This window comes from Danio aesculapii, chromosome 2 (assembly GCF_903798145.1).
Source record: "Danio aesculapii chromosome 2, fDanAes4.1, whole genome shotgun sequence".
Lineage (NCBI taxonomy): Eukaryota > Metazoa > Chordata > Actinopteri > Cypriniformes > Danionidae > Danio > Danio aesculapii.
Genome location: NC_079436.1, coordinates 12,320,697 through 12,344,221, shown reverse-complemented (window position 1 = coordinate 12,344,221; position 23,525 = coordinate 12,320,697). Strand labels below are relative to the sequence as shown.

The 23,525-nt window shown below is 33.7% G+C and overlaps 1 protein-coding gene across 1 annotated transcript; it reads left to right on the top strand.

Annotated features, from left to right (window-relative positions):
* Positions 1–5,807: 5,807 nt before the first annotated feature.
* On the top strand, positions 5,808–16,685 carry gfi1aa (growth factor independent 1A transcription repressor a). The gene is given in 7 exon segments (XM_056473031.1): positions 5,808–6,195; positions 6,269–6,454; positions 9,766–9,909; positions 9,912–10,147; positions 11,760–11,897; positions 11,989–12,154; positions 16,347–16,685. Coding segments are annotated over 7 exon segments (1,155 nt in total). The 5' UTR covers positions 5,808–6,089; the 3' UTR covers positions 16,526–16,685.
* Positions 16,686–23,525: the final 6,840 nt, after the last annotated feature.

The window sequence follows — 23,525 nt, the reverse complement described above, 5'->3', positions numbered from 1 at the left end:
CGTGCTGGCGTGGGTTTCCTCTGGGTGCTCCGGTTTCCCCCACAGTTCAATAGGTGAATTGAATAAACTAAATTGTACTGGGTTGCAGCTGGAAGGGCATCCGCTGTGTAAAACATATGCTGTATAAGTTGGCGGTTCATTCCATTGTGGTGACCCCTGATGAATAACGCTGAAGGAAATTGAATTAATGATCATAATACAATTAAAATGATAATTTGATACCTTTTTAATCTAATGTTGTAGTGAGGGGTCTCATGTAGAAACGTGGCCCCTTTTTTGTGAGTATGCCCCTTTATTATAGTAAATGTGCCCCTGATCCCTACAGCTATACTTAATTACGCTTCTATAATTACACTTCCCACACAAAAGTTGTAATCTACAAAAAACAAACTTGATGGTGTGTGCGCAGCTGTGAGTATTGAACATTCATTCATTCATTTTCCTTTGACTTAGTCTGTATTTCAAAGGTCACCACAGCGGAATGAACCACCAACTATACCAGCATATGTTTAATGCAGTGGATGCCCTTCCCAGCCGCAACACAGTATTGGGAAACACCCATACACACTCATTCACACATACCAATACACTAATATTCGATTCACATATAGCGCATGTCTTTGGACTGTGGGGGAAACCGGAGCTCCCGGATGAAACCCACATGAACATGGGGAGAACACGCAAACCACACAGAAACGCCATCTGGTCCAGCTGGGCCAATGCCTTTCTTACTGAGGCACCACGTCACCCCGTTATTGAACTTATTTAACTTAAATATTAAAATCCTTTAAACCATCATATGGGTCATAATCATTAATAAATGAATAAATATTTATTCTGGTGTATGTTCACTTTTAGGAAGGTGTCTTTGCAAATGTTATAAATCAGAGCCCATAATTAATATGAAGAGATTATCAATAATACAATTAATATTTGTTATGTCTTTTCATTATTATATTATATAAATGCAATATTTGTATATTGACTTCAAATTTTGACCACCAATAAAATGCATATAATTGTATTTTTTATTTAATTTGTATATTTAATAATTATAATGTCATGATATAATAATAATAATGTAGAATAAAGTATAATAATGTCAATTGGTTAGCATTTCATTAGTTAATCCATTAAGATGGTACAGTGCTCAGCATTTATAAGTACACCCCTCACAAATCTATCTTTTAAGTTCATATTTTAATAGGAAGCTGTACAATATTATATTTGTGCATATACTTTCGATTAGTCAGTACTGAAGCCGAATCTGGAGCTTATCTAACAAAATAACTTACGATAACGGTCCAAAAACGAGTACACTGAAATTTATATGAAAAATATTAAATACAAATTTACAAAAGAGGAAAAATCGAGAGAAGCAAAAAATGGCAAAAATTCAGTTGAAATTTTGTAGTTTGTAATTTTTTTTTGCAATATTTTGCTCCAATTCTATTATCTTTCAATTTCTAAATATGTTTGGCGACTAAAATATTTAATAAATATATCTGTTTAATAAATCTGTTTTGATTAAATGCCCCAAAATACATTGCCTATATTCACTGAGAAATGGATCAAAATATTCATTTTCAAAACGGGGTGTTCTCAATTATGCTGAGCACGGTATAAAATAAAAGTTTAATTTAATGTTAAAAATATTTATACAGTCAAGCTCGTTTTTATTAATACCCCTAATCGTATGAATGATTTCGGGCACATGGAGGAAACACCGGAGCACATGGAGGAAACACACTCGAACGTGGGATGAACATGCAAACTCCACACAGAAACACCAACTGATCCAGCCGAGGCTCGAACCAGCGACCTTCTTGCTGTGAGGCGACATCACTACCTACTGCGCCACCGCGTTGCTCTTTCATATATTATATGTAACATCATTTTCTATCATATTTTGTATGATGAGGGTCTAAAAAAATAAAAGTTTAATTTTTATTACTTCTGAGCCAATGTGCCCCCTACCCTCAATCATGGAGCAGTCCAGCAATCAAATTAGGTAAAGATTTAGTTTTAAAAACGTAATTAAAAATGCTAAGTTTTTTATTAAAATGTAATTAAACCTATAATTAAAAATAGTTTATATATTATTTTTGTTGTAAACTGATAAAATAAATAATTTAAAAAGATGCTTTACATGATGTTGTTATCTTGCATTAAGACGAAATATAGAAAATATTGACTGGAATTGCTTAGGGCCCCCAAATCACTAAATCCACCCCTATTGACTGTATATATATGTGTTTAAGATTAGTTTATACTTTTAATTTATAGTATCTTACTAGTACATTTTTAAAATGAAATTATGTATTTCTTAATGTCAAAATGAACCTTAAAATATAAAAAATTTAAATATTTTAATGTAATATTACCTGCAAATAATACCATACTCTAATGTTATTCCAAATTATTAGCAATTCTTTTTTATTATTTTAAATATTTTTAGATATTTTAAAGCAAAGATGCATCTGCATTTTTGTGCATGCATGTTATTTAGTATGATTCGCATTATGTGAATTCGTATTAAGTTAATATTTTTATAGATTTTGTCAAATATTTTTGTACTCGCAGACACCACACATTTATAGACCATTTTGAGGGATGTAAACAAAAAACATCCCAACATATTTTCTGTCTTACATTTGTAATTGTAATACTGAACTTAAACACTACAAACTGAACTACACTGTTCCTATTTACTGTGACCTTTTATGTGAAGCTGCTTTGACACAATCTACATTGTATAAGCGCTATACAAATAAAGGTGAATTGAATTGAATTGAATTAAAAATAATTTCTATAGCTTCTGAGAATCCAAAAAGAGCCACATATTGATTAATAATGTTATGATACACTGTAAAACCGAAAAAGTTAAGGTAACTCAAACCGTTTGAGAAAACCGATTGCAATAAACCATTTAAGTAAAAAAAAAACTAATCCTAATGAGTACTGTGAACTTAATCCATTTGAGTAAATGAAGCAATTTGAGCACAATAAAACCCAATAAATGAAGAGAACTCAAATTGAGTACTGTAAAACCCAATAAGTTAAGGCAACTCAAACCGTTTGAGGAAACCGATTGCTACAAACCATTTGAGTAAAAAATTAATCTATATGAGTACTGTGAACCTTATCCATTTAAGTTGAAGTAATGAGGTATTTATTTAACCTAATAACTTTCAACACTGAGCTCAAAACTCTTTACAAATGTGTAGAATTAACTTTCAGTAAATTATGAGTTAACTGCACTCGTTTCATTTGATAAAGTTGACTGTTTAAGTTATGATTGAATTGCCTCCTGTTTCAGTTATGAAATAGTTTGATAACACGCAGGAAATGTTCATGGGCTAATGACATAACCACATTGAAAAGGTCTATAAGGTATTTATTATTTATATTTTAAATGCGTTTAAATGAATCTTTTTGGAGCATAACGGTGCAGCAATAAGCCTCAGAAACATCACATTTAATTAGGAGGTATATTCAAGTAATTATCTGTATGAATTGCATTTTTGACTGTATTTTTAAATTCGCAATAACACCCTGCGTCGGCTGCATGTTATTCCTGGAAGAATAATTGCAGTAAACCACACCTGGAACAAATATAAAATAATCCCACACGGAACAAGTCAAAAATCCTAATGTGATTTAGATCACTGGGCGTTAAGAAGAGTCAGGCCACATCATCGCACGCAGTTTGCTCCATTTTCACGATGTCCTCTTTTAGCTGACAGAAGACGCAGGAGGTCGTGTATAGCCGCGGACACGTCCGAAAATGAGGTGAAATGTGTGTGTGTGAGAGAGACGTGATCAAACACGGTCGCGTTCAGGAAGTTCTAATGTGTATTTAAGGCGCGTGTTTGCGCCGCTGTGGCCGGAGACGGAGCAGCACAGCATTAAACTGCACTCCACTCATCTCTATAGCGGGACACAGGAGCGCACAGCAACAGGTGAGTCCCGTTCTCACTCCGGACAGCTCAAACTGACGCACTGCACACTGTAATGGCAACAGATTCTTTTAGAAATCATATTGTTTGATTTATTGTTGTATTTTATTCTAAAAAAGAAGTCACTTTTATTTATTAGTTTTTTTGGGTAAACTTTCGGTTTTATTGACACACTCAAGCTGCTTGAAGAATTTGTCTAGTTTCTGCATCTTATCTTTTCTGCACATCTTTTGATTTGAATTCTAAATGTCTACAAATATGTGTATTATGATCAAAAATGTTTACAGATAGTGTATTGTTCAGAGATTGTGAACGAGCCGGTGCACCACAGTTTGTCCCTCGTTCAATCTAATCACTGCTGGATGACGCTAATGTGTCAGGCCACTTTATATACTGCAGTGTTTTATGTTGTTAACATTTGATTAATTTAGTACATATAAAACAATACGCAGTCTAATGGCTTAGTTTAACTGGGGTCCGAGGACCGCAATGTGGGGTCCGCAAGGGGGTGCTAGGAGATTTTTAAACTCATTTATTATTATTATTTGTCTTATTTTCTGGGAGTATTTTAATAAATTCATGACAAAATTGAAAATGTAACATTTTTAACATTTGAATATTGACTAGACCTATTTCATTCTGGTCTACAAAATGCATCTGAAATTAATCACTGTAAGGGATTCTGTCAACAGCATTTGTTTTAATTATTGTAGAAAATGCATTTTATATCATAAGTATTTAGTATGTTTAGAATTTACAATTATTTTAATTTAATAATTTGTTTTAATTTTTAATTTAATTAATTATTTTAATTTAATTAAATAATTTCTTTTGTGCAAATGTTAAAGGCTTTCTTTTTGCAATCGATTTTTCCCGTCTTTGTGAAATCTTGTTTGCTTTAAACCTGCTTTGAAATGACTGAAACACGTAGCTGCATAAAAAAGTGTTAAAAACTTTTTATAAGATTTAGACATGGGCCAAAGTGAATAGTCTAATATATCCTAGCCTACACTGTAAAAAATGTGTTCCAAACAATTCCATTATGTTGTCCCAACACAAATCTATTAAGTTAGCTTAATCGTTTTTACAAATTTATGTGGATTGAACATAAAGCAATTGAGTTACCCCCCCCCCCCCTAAAAAAGCCTAAAGAGTTGAGTTGATTCAGCTCATTTTAAATATAGTTTTAACGAGTCATTTTTTTCAGTGTAGGCTACATTAATAATGCATAATGAATAAAATGTATTTGATGATGAATGTTGAACTAATCGTTTGTCATATTTTCATATTTTATATTTTATTGACTCATAAAGAAGAACATCATATTCCTTAAGTAGTCCTGATATAAATATCAGAACAGTGCACTCAAAAAAATATTTTTTGCTTGTTCAAACTTATTTCAAATGAGCTGAAACAACACAATTCTTGAGATTTTATTGGGACAACTTAATTTTTTATGTTAAATCCACATAAATTTGTTAAAAGTGTTAATTTAACTTAATCAATTTGTGTTGGGACTACATGAATGAATTGTGTGGAACCCTGTATTTTTTACAGTGTGTAGCCTATTGTGCGTGAGAAAATTCTATTGTGTGTAATACGCCCAATAGGCTACTCTAATTGACCTAATTGTTTTCTTCCTTATTATTAGTGGGATATATGACTATAAATTTGCGGTGTCAAATTTATTTTTATGGCCTGCTCGGAGTTTGATGTTCTTTAAACTTCGCCATCAGGTTATTGGCGACCAAAACAAAGTCAATTAGTTATTGGCAATAATACCCTGGGCTCCATTTGCAGGCTGTTACTTGGACGTAACGCGAGGTTGATGTATCATGCTGACGGAGGATCAGCTTACTAAATAAGATCAAATTCCCAAAGTGGAGCCTTATAACAAAGTGTGCCGTGCGGTTCCTCAACTTCAAATCGCTTTTGCTTTATTTGGGAGGTTCTGATTGCTAAAGGCAGCACGATAGAGATTTGACAGACTGTTCTTAGTTCAGTGAACTTCAGGTGCACTTTTTCACACCGGCGCTCTTGGGACTAAATCCATATTTCTGTGCCATTTTCAGGCTAGATTGGAAAGCTGTGAGTGATTGGTGACCCTGAAGCTGATAACGGAGAGTAAACATGCCGAGGTCATTTTTGGTAAAGAGCAAACGGGCGCACAGTTATCATCAGCCCCGTTACCTGGATGACAACTGTATCTCAATTGAGAAACTTCTCACTTGCCAAGGTACGAAGTTTATTGATCAACATATTTTCTGTTTCTATTTATTATCGCATTGTGAATTTTCAATTGGGTTTAGAAAGTCAAACCGGACAGGCTCCTGAGAGCCCGCTGGATGTGGGCAATCAGTCCCCTAAAGCCAGCATGGTGTGCACGGCGGATCAGTCTTCTCAACAGTCCCCGCTGAGCTGCGAGGGCAGTGTGTGTGACCGCTCATCCGACTATGAGGACTTCTGGAGACCCCTGTCATCAGGAACCTCGCCAGGTTTGTTCTCATTAAGTTCGCTTTTTTATCGCATCAAGTGAAGGGTTAATATTGGTACCTCAAAGGTGTATAATAGTACCTAAAAAATTTAAGAGGATACTTTTGTACTTTTTAGGTTCTAATATGTACCCTTGAGGTCTTAATATGGACCTATTAGGTACAAAATTGTACCTTTCGCAAAGGTACCCCAGTGACAGATCGCGTACCTTTATTTCTGAGAGTGTACAATCTGAGAGAAATCAGCCATGACCATTCCTTCAGTATAAAACTCTGTTTGAGATAAACAGAGTCATTTTTTTAATGTTCAGAAAATTTCTCATACATTCTAATCAGTTTTTTTTGTTAAACATTATTCATTAATTTAAATAAATGTTTTCTTGGCTTTAAATAGGTATAGCGATCAAGCGTTAAAGCTATTGTATCTCCCAAGCATAGACAGTTTAATCAGGGTTGACAGAGTTGGGACATTTGCAACATGCTGCTGCAACTGTCCCCAATGACAAAATTCACTTAAAAGCTTGCCACATTAACAATGTACAGTTTTAATTTGATCAGTTTCAATGTAATTTAATTTGAAAGAATGAATTCCATGATTAATTAATTTATTTCAAAGTTCAAAGAAGTATTTTATTAAAGGTTTAGTCTAGAGGTTTTTTTAGGCCTGACAACTGGCCGTTGATTGTTCTTTTAATAATTAATTTAACAGTTTAACCAATTTACATTTAGTCTGTTTACCAAAAATAAATACATAAATAAAATTCAACCTGATGTTTTAGATTTTTTTATTATTACATTTTAATAAATGTTGCAACTGTCCCTGTGGGTTGTTGCAACCGTTTCCCTGCTCGGGGTCAGTTGCAATGTTTGACTTTGTCTGGTTCAAGTTTAAATTCTACATATACTACCATATGTACACATATTATAGCAATGTCGGTGGGTGTCCAGTAGATGTGGGTTTATTGTATTAAAATTTGGGGTTTCCACAAAAAATAGTCTCTGAGAAACTGAAGGAAAAACAAAAAGTATTGCAACTGTCCCCGCTCTCCCCTACATACAAAATCAGAATAAACAGTAGAGTGGATAGCCTAGGCTAGCCTATTAGGCAGTTAGTGTACTTTTCTTAAAAACAATGTTTCAAAAGGATGTTTTGGCAGTGACATGGAACTTTTTTTCTTGTGAAAGAATCCATTTTTTCACGAGACAAATTTCACGGGCAAATAAATTCAATTAGCCTTCCATTAGACTTTCATGGATATATGGGTAATGTGCTACAATGAACTAAACAGACAAACCTGAAAATGAGAAACAGAAATGTGACCGCAAGTGTTAGGGAGAGTTACTTTTAAATGTAATGCATTACAATCTTGCGTTACTTCTTTAAAAAAGTAATTTGTGTTAATTATTTACTTTTTAAAGGACAGTAATGTAGGCCTACATGAGTTGTCTTGCATTAGTTGTTTCAGATGAATGTGGCTTGCTTGTTTATAGCCCAATAATGTTTTTAAAACATTTTTTTTAAAGAAAAATATTCTTTTTTACATCAAAAGTGAAATGTGAGATGAATAAACCTCAGGGTGCAGAAAATGTCACATCTGTACAGTTGAGGTGCAGCTTAAATACATCTTTCACTGGTGCTGCTTTTTAACATTTTGACAATATATAGGATTTATTCATAAGTTAAAAAAATAGGCATGGAAAAAGACTGGAAATTGATGCACTCTTGAGAAATTGATATTCTGAGATTGCAGTTTATGTGTCATACTGTTTACAGGATACTGAATTTGTTTTTGTGTAAGTGAGTGAGTAAAATTAAGATTTATGCTAGAGCTACATTAGGTATCATGTTACAACCTCATACACAACACATCTGGAGTGCTCAGCATAATTGAGTACAGCTCATTTTGAAAATGAATATTTTGATCCATTTCTCAGTGAATATAGACAATGTTTTTGGTGCATTTAAACAAAACAGATTTATTAAACAGATGTATTTTATTAAAATATTATTTTAGTCACCAAACATTTGTTGAAAATTGAAAGATAATACAATTAAATTCAAGCAAAATATTGCCAAAATAAATAAATAAATTATAACCTACAAAATTTCAACAACATTTTTACATTTTCTCTTAATTTCTCCTCTTTTTAAAATTGTACTTAATATTTTTGTGTAACAAATACATTTGGGTGTACTATTTTTGGACCATAATCTTACGTTATTTTGTTAGATAAGCTCCAGATTTGGCTTCAGTACTGACTAATCTAATGTACAGTATATGCATAAATATAATATTGTACAGCCTGCTATTAAAAATATGAATTTAAAAGATAGATTTGTGAGGGGTTTACTTATATATGCTGAGCACTGTAGGATTTCTCTCAACATGTGGACAGGAGAGCTGTTAGCCAAAACATAGGGAAATTAGCAACTCATTTTTTTATTGGAAAAGAACTATTTTAGGGTCATGTGCTACCTTGATTGTGTTTTAAATTTATGTGCTTGACACTATATCTGCAAATAATTTAATATATCAGTATTTACCCGAGATTCATGAAAAGCTGACGAGTTTCGATACATTGTGTGTAGCTTTGTGTGTTTATGGTGGCTGTCAGTGTATATTATACACTAAAGATACAAGATTTCAATAGGATACTTCAGTAGATTCAATTCACATTATCAATAAACAAAACTCTGGAATTAACCATTGTTTTACTAAAAATAAAACCAAAAAACATGGTAACTACCAATCAACTCTAGTTTTGCTACACTAACCCAAGATTAACTATGGTATTTGTAGTAATGCAGTGGTTATACAAATTGTAAAGTTTTAAAATATAAAATTCATTCATTCATTTTCTTTTCGGCTTAGTATCTTTATTAATCAGGAGTCACCACAGTGGAATGAACTGCCAACTTATCCAGCATATGTTTTATGCAGCGGATGCCCTTCCAGCCAATATAATTGTATAATTGTAAAACAAAAAAATATACTTTTACTGTAATAAAACAGTAATAAAACAAAAATGTTGCTAAAAATGCAGGGTTCCATTATGTGTTTAAATTATTGTAAATAATTTGAATGGATTGAACTTAAAACAACTAAATTGTCCCAAAAAAAGTCAATTACTGTGTTGTTTCAGCTCATTTTAAATAAGTAGTTTGAACAGCAGCAAAAATACATTTTGAGTGTACTGTAGGTCTATTTTACAGTAATTATGCCAATAAATGCTACAATTTTTTTTGTACTATAAAGTTTTTTTTACCGTGTAATGCAAAATAGCTGATTATACTTTCTTATATCTGACTGTAGATCTGGATAAATGCCAGGTTCCTTCTCCGGATGACTCTCAGCCTTTCGACATGTCCTTCCGTCCATACGTTTGGTCTCATTCATCATCTGAGCTCAGGCATCTTATTCAGTCCTGCAATCATGTTTCTGTGGATTCAGACTCGTCAGTGGGGTTTACGATGCCATGGACAGAAGGCCGAGCGCTCATCTCCTCATCCAACCAACACAACCTAGGCGATTTTACCAGGACTATGGCTCCCTGACCCCTAACCTGCTGGATAATCGAGGCTTTTACACTGACTTCAAGATGTCGACTAAAGTAGCAGAGACTGATTCAGAGTCAGATATGACGTGCACACGACTTCAACTAAGCGGGTCCTACAAATGCATAAAATGCACTAAGGTTTGACAAATCTAGATTTAGAATATTTTGTTTCTTATAAATACTCAAAAAGCATTATCAGCTGTTGCTTTGAAAAAGATTTCTCAAAGTTTTAAAATTAAATGGCTTTTTTCAATTCTTTGTAAAAATTTCACGTTTAATCCCGCTACTTATGGAAGCAGAATTTGTAGCTGTGACTTTAAACCTCACAATTTAGACTTTTAACTGTCAGAATATGTCATTTGCATGTTGTAGTTTTATGTAAATGTGTGTGTATATATATATATATATATACAGTTAGGTTCATAAATATTTGTACATTGACACAATTCTAACATTTTTGGCTCTATAGACCAACACAATCCATTTGAAATTAGATGAACAAGGTGTGCTTTAACTGCAGACTGCCAGCTTTAATTTGAGGGTGTTTACATCCAAACCAGGTGAACGCTGTAGGAATTAGAATAGTTTGCATATGTGCCTCCCACTTGTTAAGGGTCCAAAAGTAATTGGACCTGTTACTTATATTTAAAAAAATATGTATGCTTGAATTTGTATATGACTAGGAAACCCATTTCAGCAAGAAAAATGAATTTTTTTTAGCTATTAATAGAATTCTTAGTTTATATGTAATTCAAGCCTAATTAGCAATGGTTTTTACTACAAATAAAGAGAAATCAGGTAGTTGACCACAAATTAACTATGATTTTGTCACTCTACCCATAGTTCATTGGTTATTTGTTGTAAAACACTATATAACTGGATGCTTTATCCAATTGGCAATTCAAATCAAAACACTTTTAATTGTCAAAATAAGTAATTTTTGTGTTGCAGTTTTCTTGGAATTACAAATGAAAAAAAATGTTTGGCAATTTTTTTTTCTCAAAATTGCCAATCTAAACAGAATTGTGAGTAAAATATACTTAAAAAAAAATAATAAAAAATAAATAAATATATATATATATATATATATATATATATATATATATATATATATATATATATATATATATATATATATATATATATATATATATATATATAATATATAAAATATATATATATATATACTGTATGCGTGAATTTGTATTTGTCTAGAAAACCCATTTCCGCAACATGATTACAAGAAAAATTAAGAATTTTTAGTTATTATCTTGCAATTCAAACTAAATTAGCAATGGTTTTTAATACAAATCAAACAAAGAAAAATCAAGTAGTTGACCACAAATTAATTTTGATTTTATGACTCTACCCACAGTGTTCTAGTTTGACCATGGTATATGTAATAAAACATTATCTAACTGGTTATCCAATTGGCAATCAAAACCAAAACACTTATAATTATCAAAATAAGTGATTTTTGAGTTGCAGTTTTCTGTTATTTAAATTTGGAATTACGGATGATAAATCATATACTTGGTCAAAATTGTGGGCTTTTTTGTCTAAATTGCTATAGACCAATAAAATTTTAAAAAGGAAAATATATGATACTTGAAAGATATGTACGTGAAATGCAACATGCAAATGCAAACTTGTAAAAAAAGGGTGCATTTATAAACAAACTTATTTTTAACTAAATCTAAACTACACTGTTTAAAACAAATCACTGTTTTTTCTTTTAATTTGTCATCAGGTGTTTTCCACTCCTCATGGCTTGGAAGTTCACGTGCGACGGTCACACAGTGGCACGAGGCCTTTTGCCTGTGAAATCTGTGGCAAAACCTTCGGCCACGCCGTCAGTCTGGAACAACATAAAGCCGTCCATTCACAAGTACGCTTCAAATCTCACAACATTCAATAGTAATGCCAGAATTGTAAGCCTGGATGATTCTTACTCATGATCTTCTTTTTTTTTCCTTCAGGAAAGGGTCTTTAGCTGTAAAATCTGTGACAAAAGCTTTAAGAGATCATCCACTTTGTCCACGCACCTTCTCATCCACTCAGACACCAGACCATATCCCTGTCAGTACTGCGGAAAACGCTTCCATCAGAAATCCGACATGAAGAAGCACACGTTCATTCATACAGGTGAATCATTTTAGCATTCAAGACAACGGTTTGCTTACTATGGGGAGATACATATCATTACTCACCATTGGAAAAACTGTAACGCTAACTTAGTTACATGAAGCACATTTTAGCCAATCACAAAGCAGCTTTTGGTCTCTTTCTCTGTGTACTGTCACAGAGTCAGCATTAGCAATAGCCGTTATGCTTTTTAGGCTAATCATTTAATCATTAGGCTTGCCTTCAATAGGTTTTGACTACAAACACTGTAAATTTTATTGTGTAAAAGTACTGTTGATGTATTTGATTATTTGACTATTTAAAGGGATAGTGCACCCAAAAATGAAAAATCAGACATCATTTGCTCAATTATTCTAAACCGCTTTGAGTTTCTCTCTTCTGTTGAACACAAAGGAAGATATTCTGAGTAATGTTGGAAAAAAGCAGCCAATGGCTATGTATACATCCAAATATACAAATTAGACTTAAAATTAGAGCAAAACTGGAATATTACATCGAATTTTTGCAAATAAATCAGCATTTCCATCCAATGAGTCAAAGAGAATAAAATCGTCACTTCCTGTCAAACTGGCAGCAATGGGCTATATGCACAGCTAGTGTTTTTTAGCCAATGATGAACTTCTGGTGAAAGCTTTATGTGACTATTTTCAATTTCATACAGTTCCTTTTACAGCATCCATGTTGTAATGTAATTCAAATATAATAAGTTAAATAGACTTAAGCATCCATTTGGTCGTTAAAACTTAAAAAGATAAGAAAAATCGTTTAAATGTCAGAAACTCTAGAAAATACAGAGGTAAAATTAATTGTCATATTTTAAACACATGGCTCGGAAAAATTCAATTTAATGCAGTGCTTCTTGTTTGGTCTGAGACCCTCTTTTATCGTATCCCAGCCAGGCAGTATAGATCGCTGTTTTGTTTTTAAAGAAATCAGATCTTAAACGCATCGATTTTGTATGGGAGGACAATTGACCAGAAGCCCTGGGGCTGGCTGACTGAAATAAAAAAAGTCAGTGTGGATATATTCCATTATCAAAAGGAAAAATGCTGCGGTAGGAGAAGCCACCTTTTTTTATTTTATAAAATAGTCATTCGTCAGAAGATGAAAAATGAAAGGTGGATTTTAGAGGCGCTCAGGACAGTTTTGGGAGGTAATAATACTGAACCACTTTGATGACAAACTTTGGCTGAGGGATTTTAGACTGACTAAAACAACATTTCAGCTGTTTTACTAAGTGGTAGTCCATTAATGTTGTCCATATCACTTATTTTTGTTATCTCACGATCTGTTAAAACAAAATCACAAGACTTTTTTGACTGCATGGTGAAGTTTTTTCAGCAAATGTGTTTCCATTGTAGATTATGAGAATGTTCTCGTTTTGGATAAAATGTTTATCCTATTCAGTTATGTGCATACGTTTTATTTTCAAAATCAATGCGCATCTTGGCTAATATGCGCATAAAAATAGGCGGATGGAAACATAGATATTGACATCCATGTTTTTTTTTCTTGTTGTTGTTATTCATACTATCTATGCCAGTGCTTACTTTTTATCAACTTCCTTCAGAATATCTTATTTTGTGTTAAACAGAAAAAAGAAATTCATTACAGTTTAGAACCACTTGAGTGTGAATAAATGGGTGAACTCTACTCTAGCTCTGCAGGTAGAGTAAAAAAAAAAGTTAATTTGATTACATGAAAAATCACAAATATTCTTGGTCACACTTTATAGTAAGTGGCCATAACTAATATGTAGTTACACAGAAATTAATCATTTGTTACAATGTAAATTGTGTAAAGACATGTTTTTACATTATACTTATGACTGATTAAACACCTGCATGTAATTACATCTGTAATTAATTTCTGTAAATACATCTTTAATTAAACTGTTGACCATCCTTTACACCTTAGCCCACTCTTAAACCTACCCATACCACCAAACATATACTAAACCTATCAGTAGAACACCTCAAGAGCACCAGAAGTGTTCTGCAATACATTGTGAAGACAATAAGTACATTGTATTTATTTTTTGATGGAAGTTCATAGTAGTAGTTAAGGCCACTTAATATAAAGGGAGACCCCATTCTTTGTATTTCAAATGTTCCTAAATATTAAGTGCAATTATGCAAATGATGCAATTTTTAGTAAATGCGTTAATTTGCATACATTTCTAGCACAAATATCTGAACATTGGATGAAGTCAGATTAAAAATTTTACATATTACATATTATTTACCTATTATTTATTATTATTTTTATAAACATATTACATATATTTTTTACATATTAGAGTCAAAGAATTGTACAGCTGGAATCTCCTTTTAAGCACCCACTCAGCAAAGAGCCATGAGAAAAAAAGTTCAGTTTTGTAGATTAAAATTTTATACTATATAATCGGGTAAGTTATTTTTGAACATAACTCTGTTAAAAAAATCATAACGCAGATGAAATTGATCTTTAAAGTCTGGTCTGTGTGTATGCTGCTAAAGTGGAGATTTATAACTCATGATTTATTGTTGAGAAAATGGTCTTTAAAAATATGTAATTAACAAAAATCCTGCCAACATTTACTCAACTTGCACTTATCACAAACTGGTTTGAGTTCCTTCATTCTGTTGGACAAAAAAGAAGATCATTTGAAAAATGTTGGAATCCGGTAACCATTAAAATTCATAGCATTTGTTTTTACTACTATAGAAGTCAATGGCTACCGGTTTCCAACATTCTTTAAATTATATTCTTGTGTGTTCAGCAAAAAAAAAAAAAAAACTAATGGAGGTTTGTAACCATTAAATAGAGATAATTTGAATGTTTTCTCTGCATTAAGGCTGATTTATACTTCTGCTGCAAGCGCACGAGTATGGTGCAGCTCAGTCTTCGTGCGGTCGCATAGCGCTCACCATGGCTGACACAGACGCTGACGCACACCTCTCGAAAAATTTAACTACACTCTCTAAAGCTCTGTGATTGGTCGGCTTGGTAGCACTGATGCGGTGCTGAGAGCCGCGAGCCCAATGGAGCAAGAGTTTACAAGTGTCGAGTCTCATGAAGTAGCTCCAGATGGAAACATTTGTTTTGTGTTTACCTTATAATTCATGTTGTTGCACGTTCGCTGGTTACCGCCTCAGAATGAGTGAGTTTTAGCTACTTGTACATTAAGGTAGTGTTCAGAAAAAACAAAATACCAGCGAAGAAACTCAACACAGAGGAACATAAAACCTACTGCCAGCTAGTGTTTCGGAAGTGTTATTGCAGAGCAACACAAACAGCATGCAGAACTATAAATACATGGCTACACACAAAGCATGCGCTGTTGGTCACGCCGATCACTCGAAGCAGAAGTATAAACCAGCCTTTAGACTGAAAAAGCAACTTATGAATACACAAATTCCTAAAATTGACCAATTTAAAAAAGGGTCTTGCCTTAACAACTCATGCACTGATAACAGTTTCCTGTAGAATCTACAGTAACTTACTGTAAATCAATTACAACATATGTAAATGTAAATAATACTGTATTTAGATTTACAGCACTATTTATTATCCAGTAAATGTATTTACAGAATTTTATCTGTACTGTGAAATTTACAGCAATTTGTAAAATACAGTAACATATTGCATAACTGTCCTACAGTAAAATACAGTAACATATTACACTGTTTACACTGTAGAAAAGTGTACACTTTCGTATTTTGTGATTCATGTTTTATTTTTTTATATTTAATTTTATATTTTAATTCCATTATGAGACCTTGATCTTTCTTCCAACAACTTTTAACCCTGAAAAGTTCAAAAAAGTGACTTTTATTAACATTTTTAATAATTTAAAGTGATCTATTGTCTGGGTTGGTGTTGTTTATACCACACAAAAACCTTGCATTAAACTGCCTTAAATTTTCTGTTATTTAACAGACTTATTTCTGTTATTTCCTATACGTTATATTATTTCAAACTACTAAAATGTCTTTAAAAGTCACTTTGTTAAACTGCAGAACTGAATTTTCAACATTAAAGTCGACAGAGCAAAGATCAAGCTCCCATTACGCAATTCGCAACCATAAATAAACATAATATGGAAAATGTTAATAAACAGATATTTTTACTGTGTATATTTACTGTGTCACTTATAAATACTATTAACAGTGTGTCGTTTAGAGACTAAAAGACTCTTTGTGTTTTGCAGGTGAAAAGCCTCACAAATGTCAAGTGTGTGGCAAAGCTTTTAGTCAGAGTTCAAACCTCATCACACACAGCAGAAAACACACTGGATTCAAGCCTTTCGGATGTGACCTGTGTGGCAAAGGCTTCCAGCGCAAAGTAGATCTCAGGAGACACAAAGAAACACAGCACGGGCTAAAATAATGACTAAAAAACATAATACATTGGTTTGCTTGCACGTGAGACACTATGTAGAATTAGAAGGTTAATATTGTGTGCTTTTGTTTAGGATCATTCCCAGTATTTTATAACAAACTGTGATTAATTTGTCCCTGTAAAATATTAATAAAGAGATTAAGAATTTTCCTGTTGTTTTATATTCTTCGACATGCACTCTTATTAAAATAGTTAAGATTAATAGTTAAGTTAATAATTAGATTCTCAATTCTATTGCTCATTCATGGAAACTTTTTTTATACTGAGAAAAAGAGAATTAAGAAAGGTTTAGTGAACAAGTTCTTCCATAAATGGTTCCTTTACTGTATCACTGCAAAAAATAAACAAATAAATAAAAATTTGTATGTTTTTAACTTATGAAAACATTTAAAAATAAATGTTCTGACTTAAGGTATAAAATGTTGGCTGAAGAAGATGCCATGAAAAGTGCAAATCATAATTAGAGTACAATTTACAAACTCTATAAAGTATTTACTTTCAGTCAAATTGGAAGTTTCCCAGTTTGGTTCCCACAAAAAGTTACACTTTCAAAAGTGATCATATATTACAAATTTGAATAATAAATAGATCCTTATTATGTTATTAAAATATTATTATTAAACAAACGTAATGGGTGAGATAATGTCCCATCATTCAGAGTAACAGATGTAAAAATTAAACACTTTTTCTGACCTGAACTGATTAAAAATGATCATTCCAAATTGTATTGTATTTTCTTATCAAATTCTTGCTGACAAAAGGTTTAAACCTTCTGGTTTGAAGAATAGTGTGAAGTATAAAGAGTTAAAATGTCAGTGAATTAGTATTTAAGAGCTGCACTATGATCCTTAAAATAAGACTTTTAATATGTCATTAAACACTGAGCTATATGTACAGCTGTGTTTTTCAGCCACAAATAAAGTGAACGGTTAATGTGACTATATTCAATTTCATAAGGTTTCTTTTACAGTATTGATAATGTCATTTAATTAACATATAATCAGTTAAATAGACTTAAGCAATTATTTAGTTGTTCAGCCGTAAAAAAATTATCAAATGTCATCATTGATAATACTGAGGAAATCTAAATGTCCATATTTTAAAGACATGGCGCAGAACAATGGAATTTAATGCAGTGCTTCTTGTCTGGTCTGAGACCCACTTTATATCATTTAACAATCAGGCAGTGAAGATCATTGATTTTTAAAGAAACCAGATCATAAACACTGTGATATTGTAACGGCATGACAGTTCACCAAAGATGCTTGAGCTGGCTTGCTGAAAATTAAAAGTCCCCATGCATATACACTATTCTTGTTCTCAATATGCCAGAAAAGCAAGTGTTAGACTGACTGACAATTTATTACTGTGTCATCTCTAATTCATAGTAAAAGGGGATAATAGTCATTTTTTGTATTTTCGTTTTGTAATTATACTTATTGAATGTTCAAATGAAAAAATAATAGTTTTTTTTTAAATCTTGTAAACTCAATCATGTTTTCTTTTCTGTTCGTAGTATCACACAACTTGTGATTGGTGCAGTCCTTGCATGGAATCATTTAAAGCAACATTTTAAAGACAGAAGCTTCAAAATTCACATACAAGTGTGAGTAATGAAGCGAGGAGTTAAAGTCCTTTAGAAACTCTAACCTTTATGTATGCGCAGACTTATATTAGCACATTTCCAACTGAAATTGGAAATTGGAAATACTGGAATATTGAGTAAGAGGTGGGGTTTTATTTTTGTGCCCCTCCTCTTATCTTTCACTCGCAGCAAACCAACAGTTGGAGGGGCGTGGCTAAACATATCTCACATAATCTGTTAAACTGACATCATCAGAGAAGTACTGCTGCTCCAGAGCGGAAGCGAACAGTCAGACATTGATTAAAGATAACCAAAACCAATTTTTTTTTTTTTTGGCAGATTAATGTTCATTATTCTCCTTCAATGAGTGCTAGAAAAATAAACATTTAAAATTTTGACTTCACATAGACAAATCTTTTTAACTAAAAACATTTTTAACTACATTTGCCTTAATACAGATAAGGGAAACTAACAGTGTGTAACACTATTGATCACACACCATGCTTCTTGATAGGATGAAAAACTGTGTTGGGATTACTGGGTAAGACCTTAAATGGTTTTAAAAAGATCTTGGCAGTTTCTCAATTCCAAGAATGCAGAGAACGGACTCGTGGAGACCATTCTTGCCAAGTTACCTCTGAAAAACGAACTCGGGAGACCGCGAGAACACAGAACGCGTCCTGCGAGAAATGAGTTGCTGCGTTCTTCTGATGGTCACAAGACCTTCACTGGGTTTTAACAGAAAATTATTTAAACATTACAGCATTCATATGACGATTTATTGTTTTTTTCCCCCCTTTTCACAATATGTACTATACATAAAAACCTTACAAATATACGTTTCAGAAAGAGTGTACTAATAAAAGTCATTTTAATATGAATTTCAGCAAATAAATACTCTTAATGAGTTTATGCTTTTATGAAGATTTTCATGGTAATGTTTACTTTCACCGTTTCATTTAGGGAAACTCCAGAGGTAAATATGTTATTTTATATGATAAATCTATATAAAATGCTGCGCTTCCCACCTCCTGTATTCAGTCACTATGACTTCTGGGACTTCGAGAACGTTTTTGCGCTCAAGCCTGCATCGACACATCCTGGATATCAAGAACGTATCTGGGAACTTTCACACGTCCTCCATTTATGCGGTCTTGAGTTTTGGAACGGAACTTTGGCGGTTAATGATGGCGTTACACGAGAACATAAGGACACAAGACCGCTGAAGAACGCATATTGAGAAACAGAACTTATCTTGAAGGGAGAAATTACTATGTCAGTATAGGTGACCATAGGTTGACGTAGACACCCATGACATGTGGAGTCCCACAAGGTTCAATTCTGGCACCTCTCCTGTTCAACCTTTATATGCTCCCACTGAGCCAAATAATGAGAAAAAACAAATCTATTACCACAACTATGCTGATGACACTCATATCTACTTAGCCTTACTGCCTAATGACTACAGCCCCATTGACACCCTCTGCCAATGCATTGATGAAATTAACAATTGGATGTGCCAAAACTTTCTTCAGTTAAACAAAGAGAAAACTGAAATCATTGCATTGAGAACAGAGATGAGGTTCTCAAGGTGAATGCGTACCTTAGCTCCAAGGGTCAAACAACAAAAAATAAGGTCTTGGTGAGAATCTTGATGTGATTATGGAGTCAGATCTAAGTTTTAGTAGTCATGTCAAAGCAGTAAATCAGCATACTTTCATCCGAAAAGCATTGCAAGAATTAGATGCTTTATTTCCATTGAGAAACTAGCTTTTAGCAGCAGCAGGGCGAATCACTGTAACAGCCTCCCGGCCTTCCCAAACAGACAGCCAGACAGTTGCAGCTCATCCAGAACACTGCGGCCAGGATTCTGACCAGAACCGGAAAATCAGAGCACATCACACCTGTTCTCAGGTCTTTACACTGGCTCCCAGTTACATTCAGAATAGATTTTGATGTATTACTGCTTGTCCATAAATCACTAAATGGCCTAGGACCACAATACATTACAGATGTGCTAAGTGGATATGATCACTTGCCTTAACTTGCTTAAAAACAAAGAGGTTTTTGAAGTGTACCACATTATAACCTTTCATTAATAATAAAAAAATCATTCTTTGAAAATCCTCTGCAATAGAAAATTCCACATGAACCACATCAAAGAGAGTTAACTATTTTAGAATTAACCCTATTGAATCAAATGGGAGTGAAGAGAAAAGAAACCCCCAAATACAATTAACAAAGATTTTACGCTTTCAAACTAAAATAAATTAATTTGACTTGCATATATTCTCAGATGAAAACACGATTAGATTTTCATGCAGCTGTGATTTCTCAGTTGGCATACATGTATGTTTATCAACAGAATTCAGTCAAAAAGTTCATTAAGTGTGTTAGACATAAGAAAATAGTAATTATATTTAGCAAACTATATTTTAGCAAATTATATTTTGTTTTTGATACATGCATATACAGGGGGAAATAAGTGTTCAACGCGTCACCATTTTTCTCAGAAAACATATTTATAAAGGTGTCGTTGACTTGGAATTTTCACCAGGGGCCTCATGTATCAACGCTGCGTATGCACAAAAACTTTGCGTATGCCAAATTTCACGCTCACGTTTGGATTTACTGGTTGGAATGAGGCTCCAAGGTGGCAGGGTGCGCAATAGGTGGGTTTTGGTGAGTGATGTATTTAAAGATATTATTCCAGCTAAATTTTTTTTATTGTATTTTATTTTATTGAGTGTAATTCTTTAACTGCATATCAGGAGACCACGGTTATCCATTAAAGACGTGGCTGTTAACCCCCCTCAACAACCCACAACCGACCCGGGACCGCAGATACTATGATGCTCGCACTCTCGCACTCTGCCAGCTGCCAGATTGGGCAGCTGAAATGCCGGTGGCGCTGCCTTGATAAGAGTAGAGGGGTGCTGCTATCCCGCCTAACAAAGTGTTACTCTAATACATATGTGTCTCCCACAGACACGGATACTACTCCAAACAGTAAAGTGTCGCCCACAACTGAGGCAACTCTCTTTTCAAAGGGTGTTAGTTCAGCATCCCCTGTTCCCCCACCTGTACGGTCCACACTTTGACGGTGCGCTGTTGTTCTTCTCTTAACCTGCACCTTTACATCAGACATTTCCTTTTTAATTCACTCACAGTGCAATGTTCAGACCCCACTGCGTTAACCGCGTCAGCTAAACTCTCACACTCTATTTTTTTTCTTTCTGTTATTAATTCCGGAGGACAAACTTGCAAATAACAGTTTTTCTCCGGTCTATCACCGATAGGAGCACCTCCAATTCACATTCTGTGAAGTATCTCTGCTTGCTTGCTTTTGCCATTGCTTTTTCATTTGGTTTTGCCAAAGTGGAGTCATTACTATATTACCATATTTATACGGGGGAGGAGGGTTTGGCGCATATGCGCTCAGTTTCACGTTAATTTGGATGTACAAACAGAATATGGTGGGATTCGGCTTACGCAGTGTTTCATACATCTGAATTTTTTACTGCGTACGCACATTTACAGCTTTGTCTGTACGCAATGTTTTAGTATGAATTCAACGCAAGTCTTTGTACATGAGGCCCCAGATGTTGATAACAACCAATGAAATACATATATGAAAATAAAACAAACCTAATTGGTTTACAAATTAAAAGTATTAAACACATGAAGAAAGGCAGTGAAAGCCCAGACAGCAGCAGAAGTCTCTCAGTAGTCATTCAGCCCTCTGCCCTTCCTAAATATTAAATTACACTGATGAAGGGCAGAGGGCTGCTGAATAACTACGGAGAGATTTCAGATGCTGTCTGGGCTTTCACTGCCTTTTTACACCTAATTTCCTTAAGTGTTCAGTACTATTTCCCTCAGTAATTTCATTTTATTACACATAGATTATTTTGTAAACGAATTTAATTAGTTTTCTTTTCATAGATGTATATCTTTGGTTGTTACCAACATCTGGTGAAAATTTCAAGTCAACAGCACCTTCAGAAATATGTTTTCTGAGAAAAACTGTGATGTGTTAAATACTTATTTCCCCCACTGTATCATTTCAGATTTTGTACATTTACACCACGAAGGCATGACCTCTCACATGAATTGCATATTTTGAGGATGTTCGAGCTGTAAAGCTTCCTTCCCTCACAGAAAATTATGTATTTGTTTTTAGAACTTATGCACCTCTTCCTTCCTCAAAATGAGTTCTGAATGCTTTATGAGGTTAATAGTGAAGCAGGATTTTCTTTTAACTGCTGATGATATATGACGCATATTAAAATCTGAATTTGATTATTCTATTGTCAGTTTTTTCAATTACATAAAAAGTTGATTAATTACTACCAAACCAATAAAAACAACTCATTGAAATGTCATGTCTTAGCCAACATTTTTGCCAAACATAGAATACGTTGCTCCAGGTATGTTAAGTTGCATGTTTTAGATGCCAAATCCTCTAGAGGGCACTGTCTGCATTTTTGTGAATCTAAATTACATAACTTAGGACAGTGGAACTGGTACTGGTCTATAGATCAACTGATACCGGGCCACACAAGAAATCTTTAATTATTTTAATTTTATTTATTATCGGAGTCTGAACAATTTTTTTTTTAAAAATCTTCTATTTTGAAAAATGACCACATGCTCTCGGTTACATCTCGGTCACTTGAGCGCCAAAATGTAACCTACAAGCTAGCAAAATGATGACAGATGTCTTTGGAAAGTTTCTTTGCGAACAGGAAAATCCCCAGTGAAGAACCCACGAACTGCCAAGCAATGGATCCCTAATCCATTTGTCAACAAATCAGGTGAATGCAGCATGTGGGTACAAGAAGAAGATCAACTGCTGGAGATCACAAATGATGGCGGCTGTTCAAATATCGCGTCTTTTCTGTGTTGTTCATTTTCTTGAACGTTCACGTTTTCTGTAAAGTTCATTATTTCCAATGGAGGTGTGCAGCTTGCACACGCATATTAGTTGCAATGCACTCAAGCGGCAAGATGCGCTCGTGGCTTCCAGGCGAGCCTAGTTGAAATCATCATTAGAATGCTAAGAGCACACCGCAAGTCACGTGACAATAACTGCCCCCTCACCTTCATTTTTTGTATCTTTTGGTAGACTAATCATCTCAGACAAACACAGAACACTCAAACACTGCAGACATTTTTAATTTTCTCCACAATTAAAACTTGTATGAGAGTTGCAGCATTGTTTTGTCAGCTTGTCATAATCTGGAAATGACGATCGCCTAGCACCCCCACAGCCTGCGGAAAAATCGTCAAGCATTGACCAGTCCGCAGTGATAAAAACGATAGGGATTACTGACGAAGGGTATGTTTAGTTGTACATTTCAGATACACGTCTTTTTTGTACACGTCTATGTAAAGGCAGAA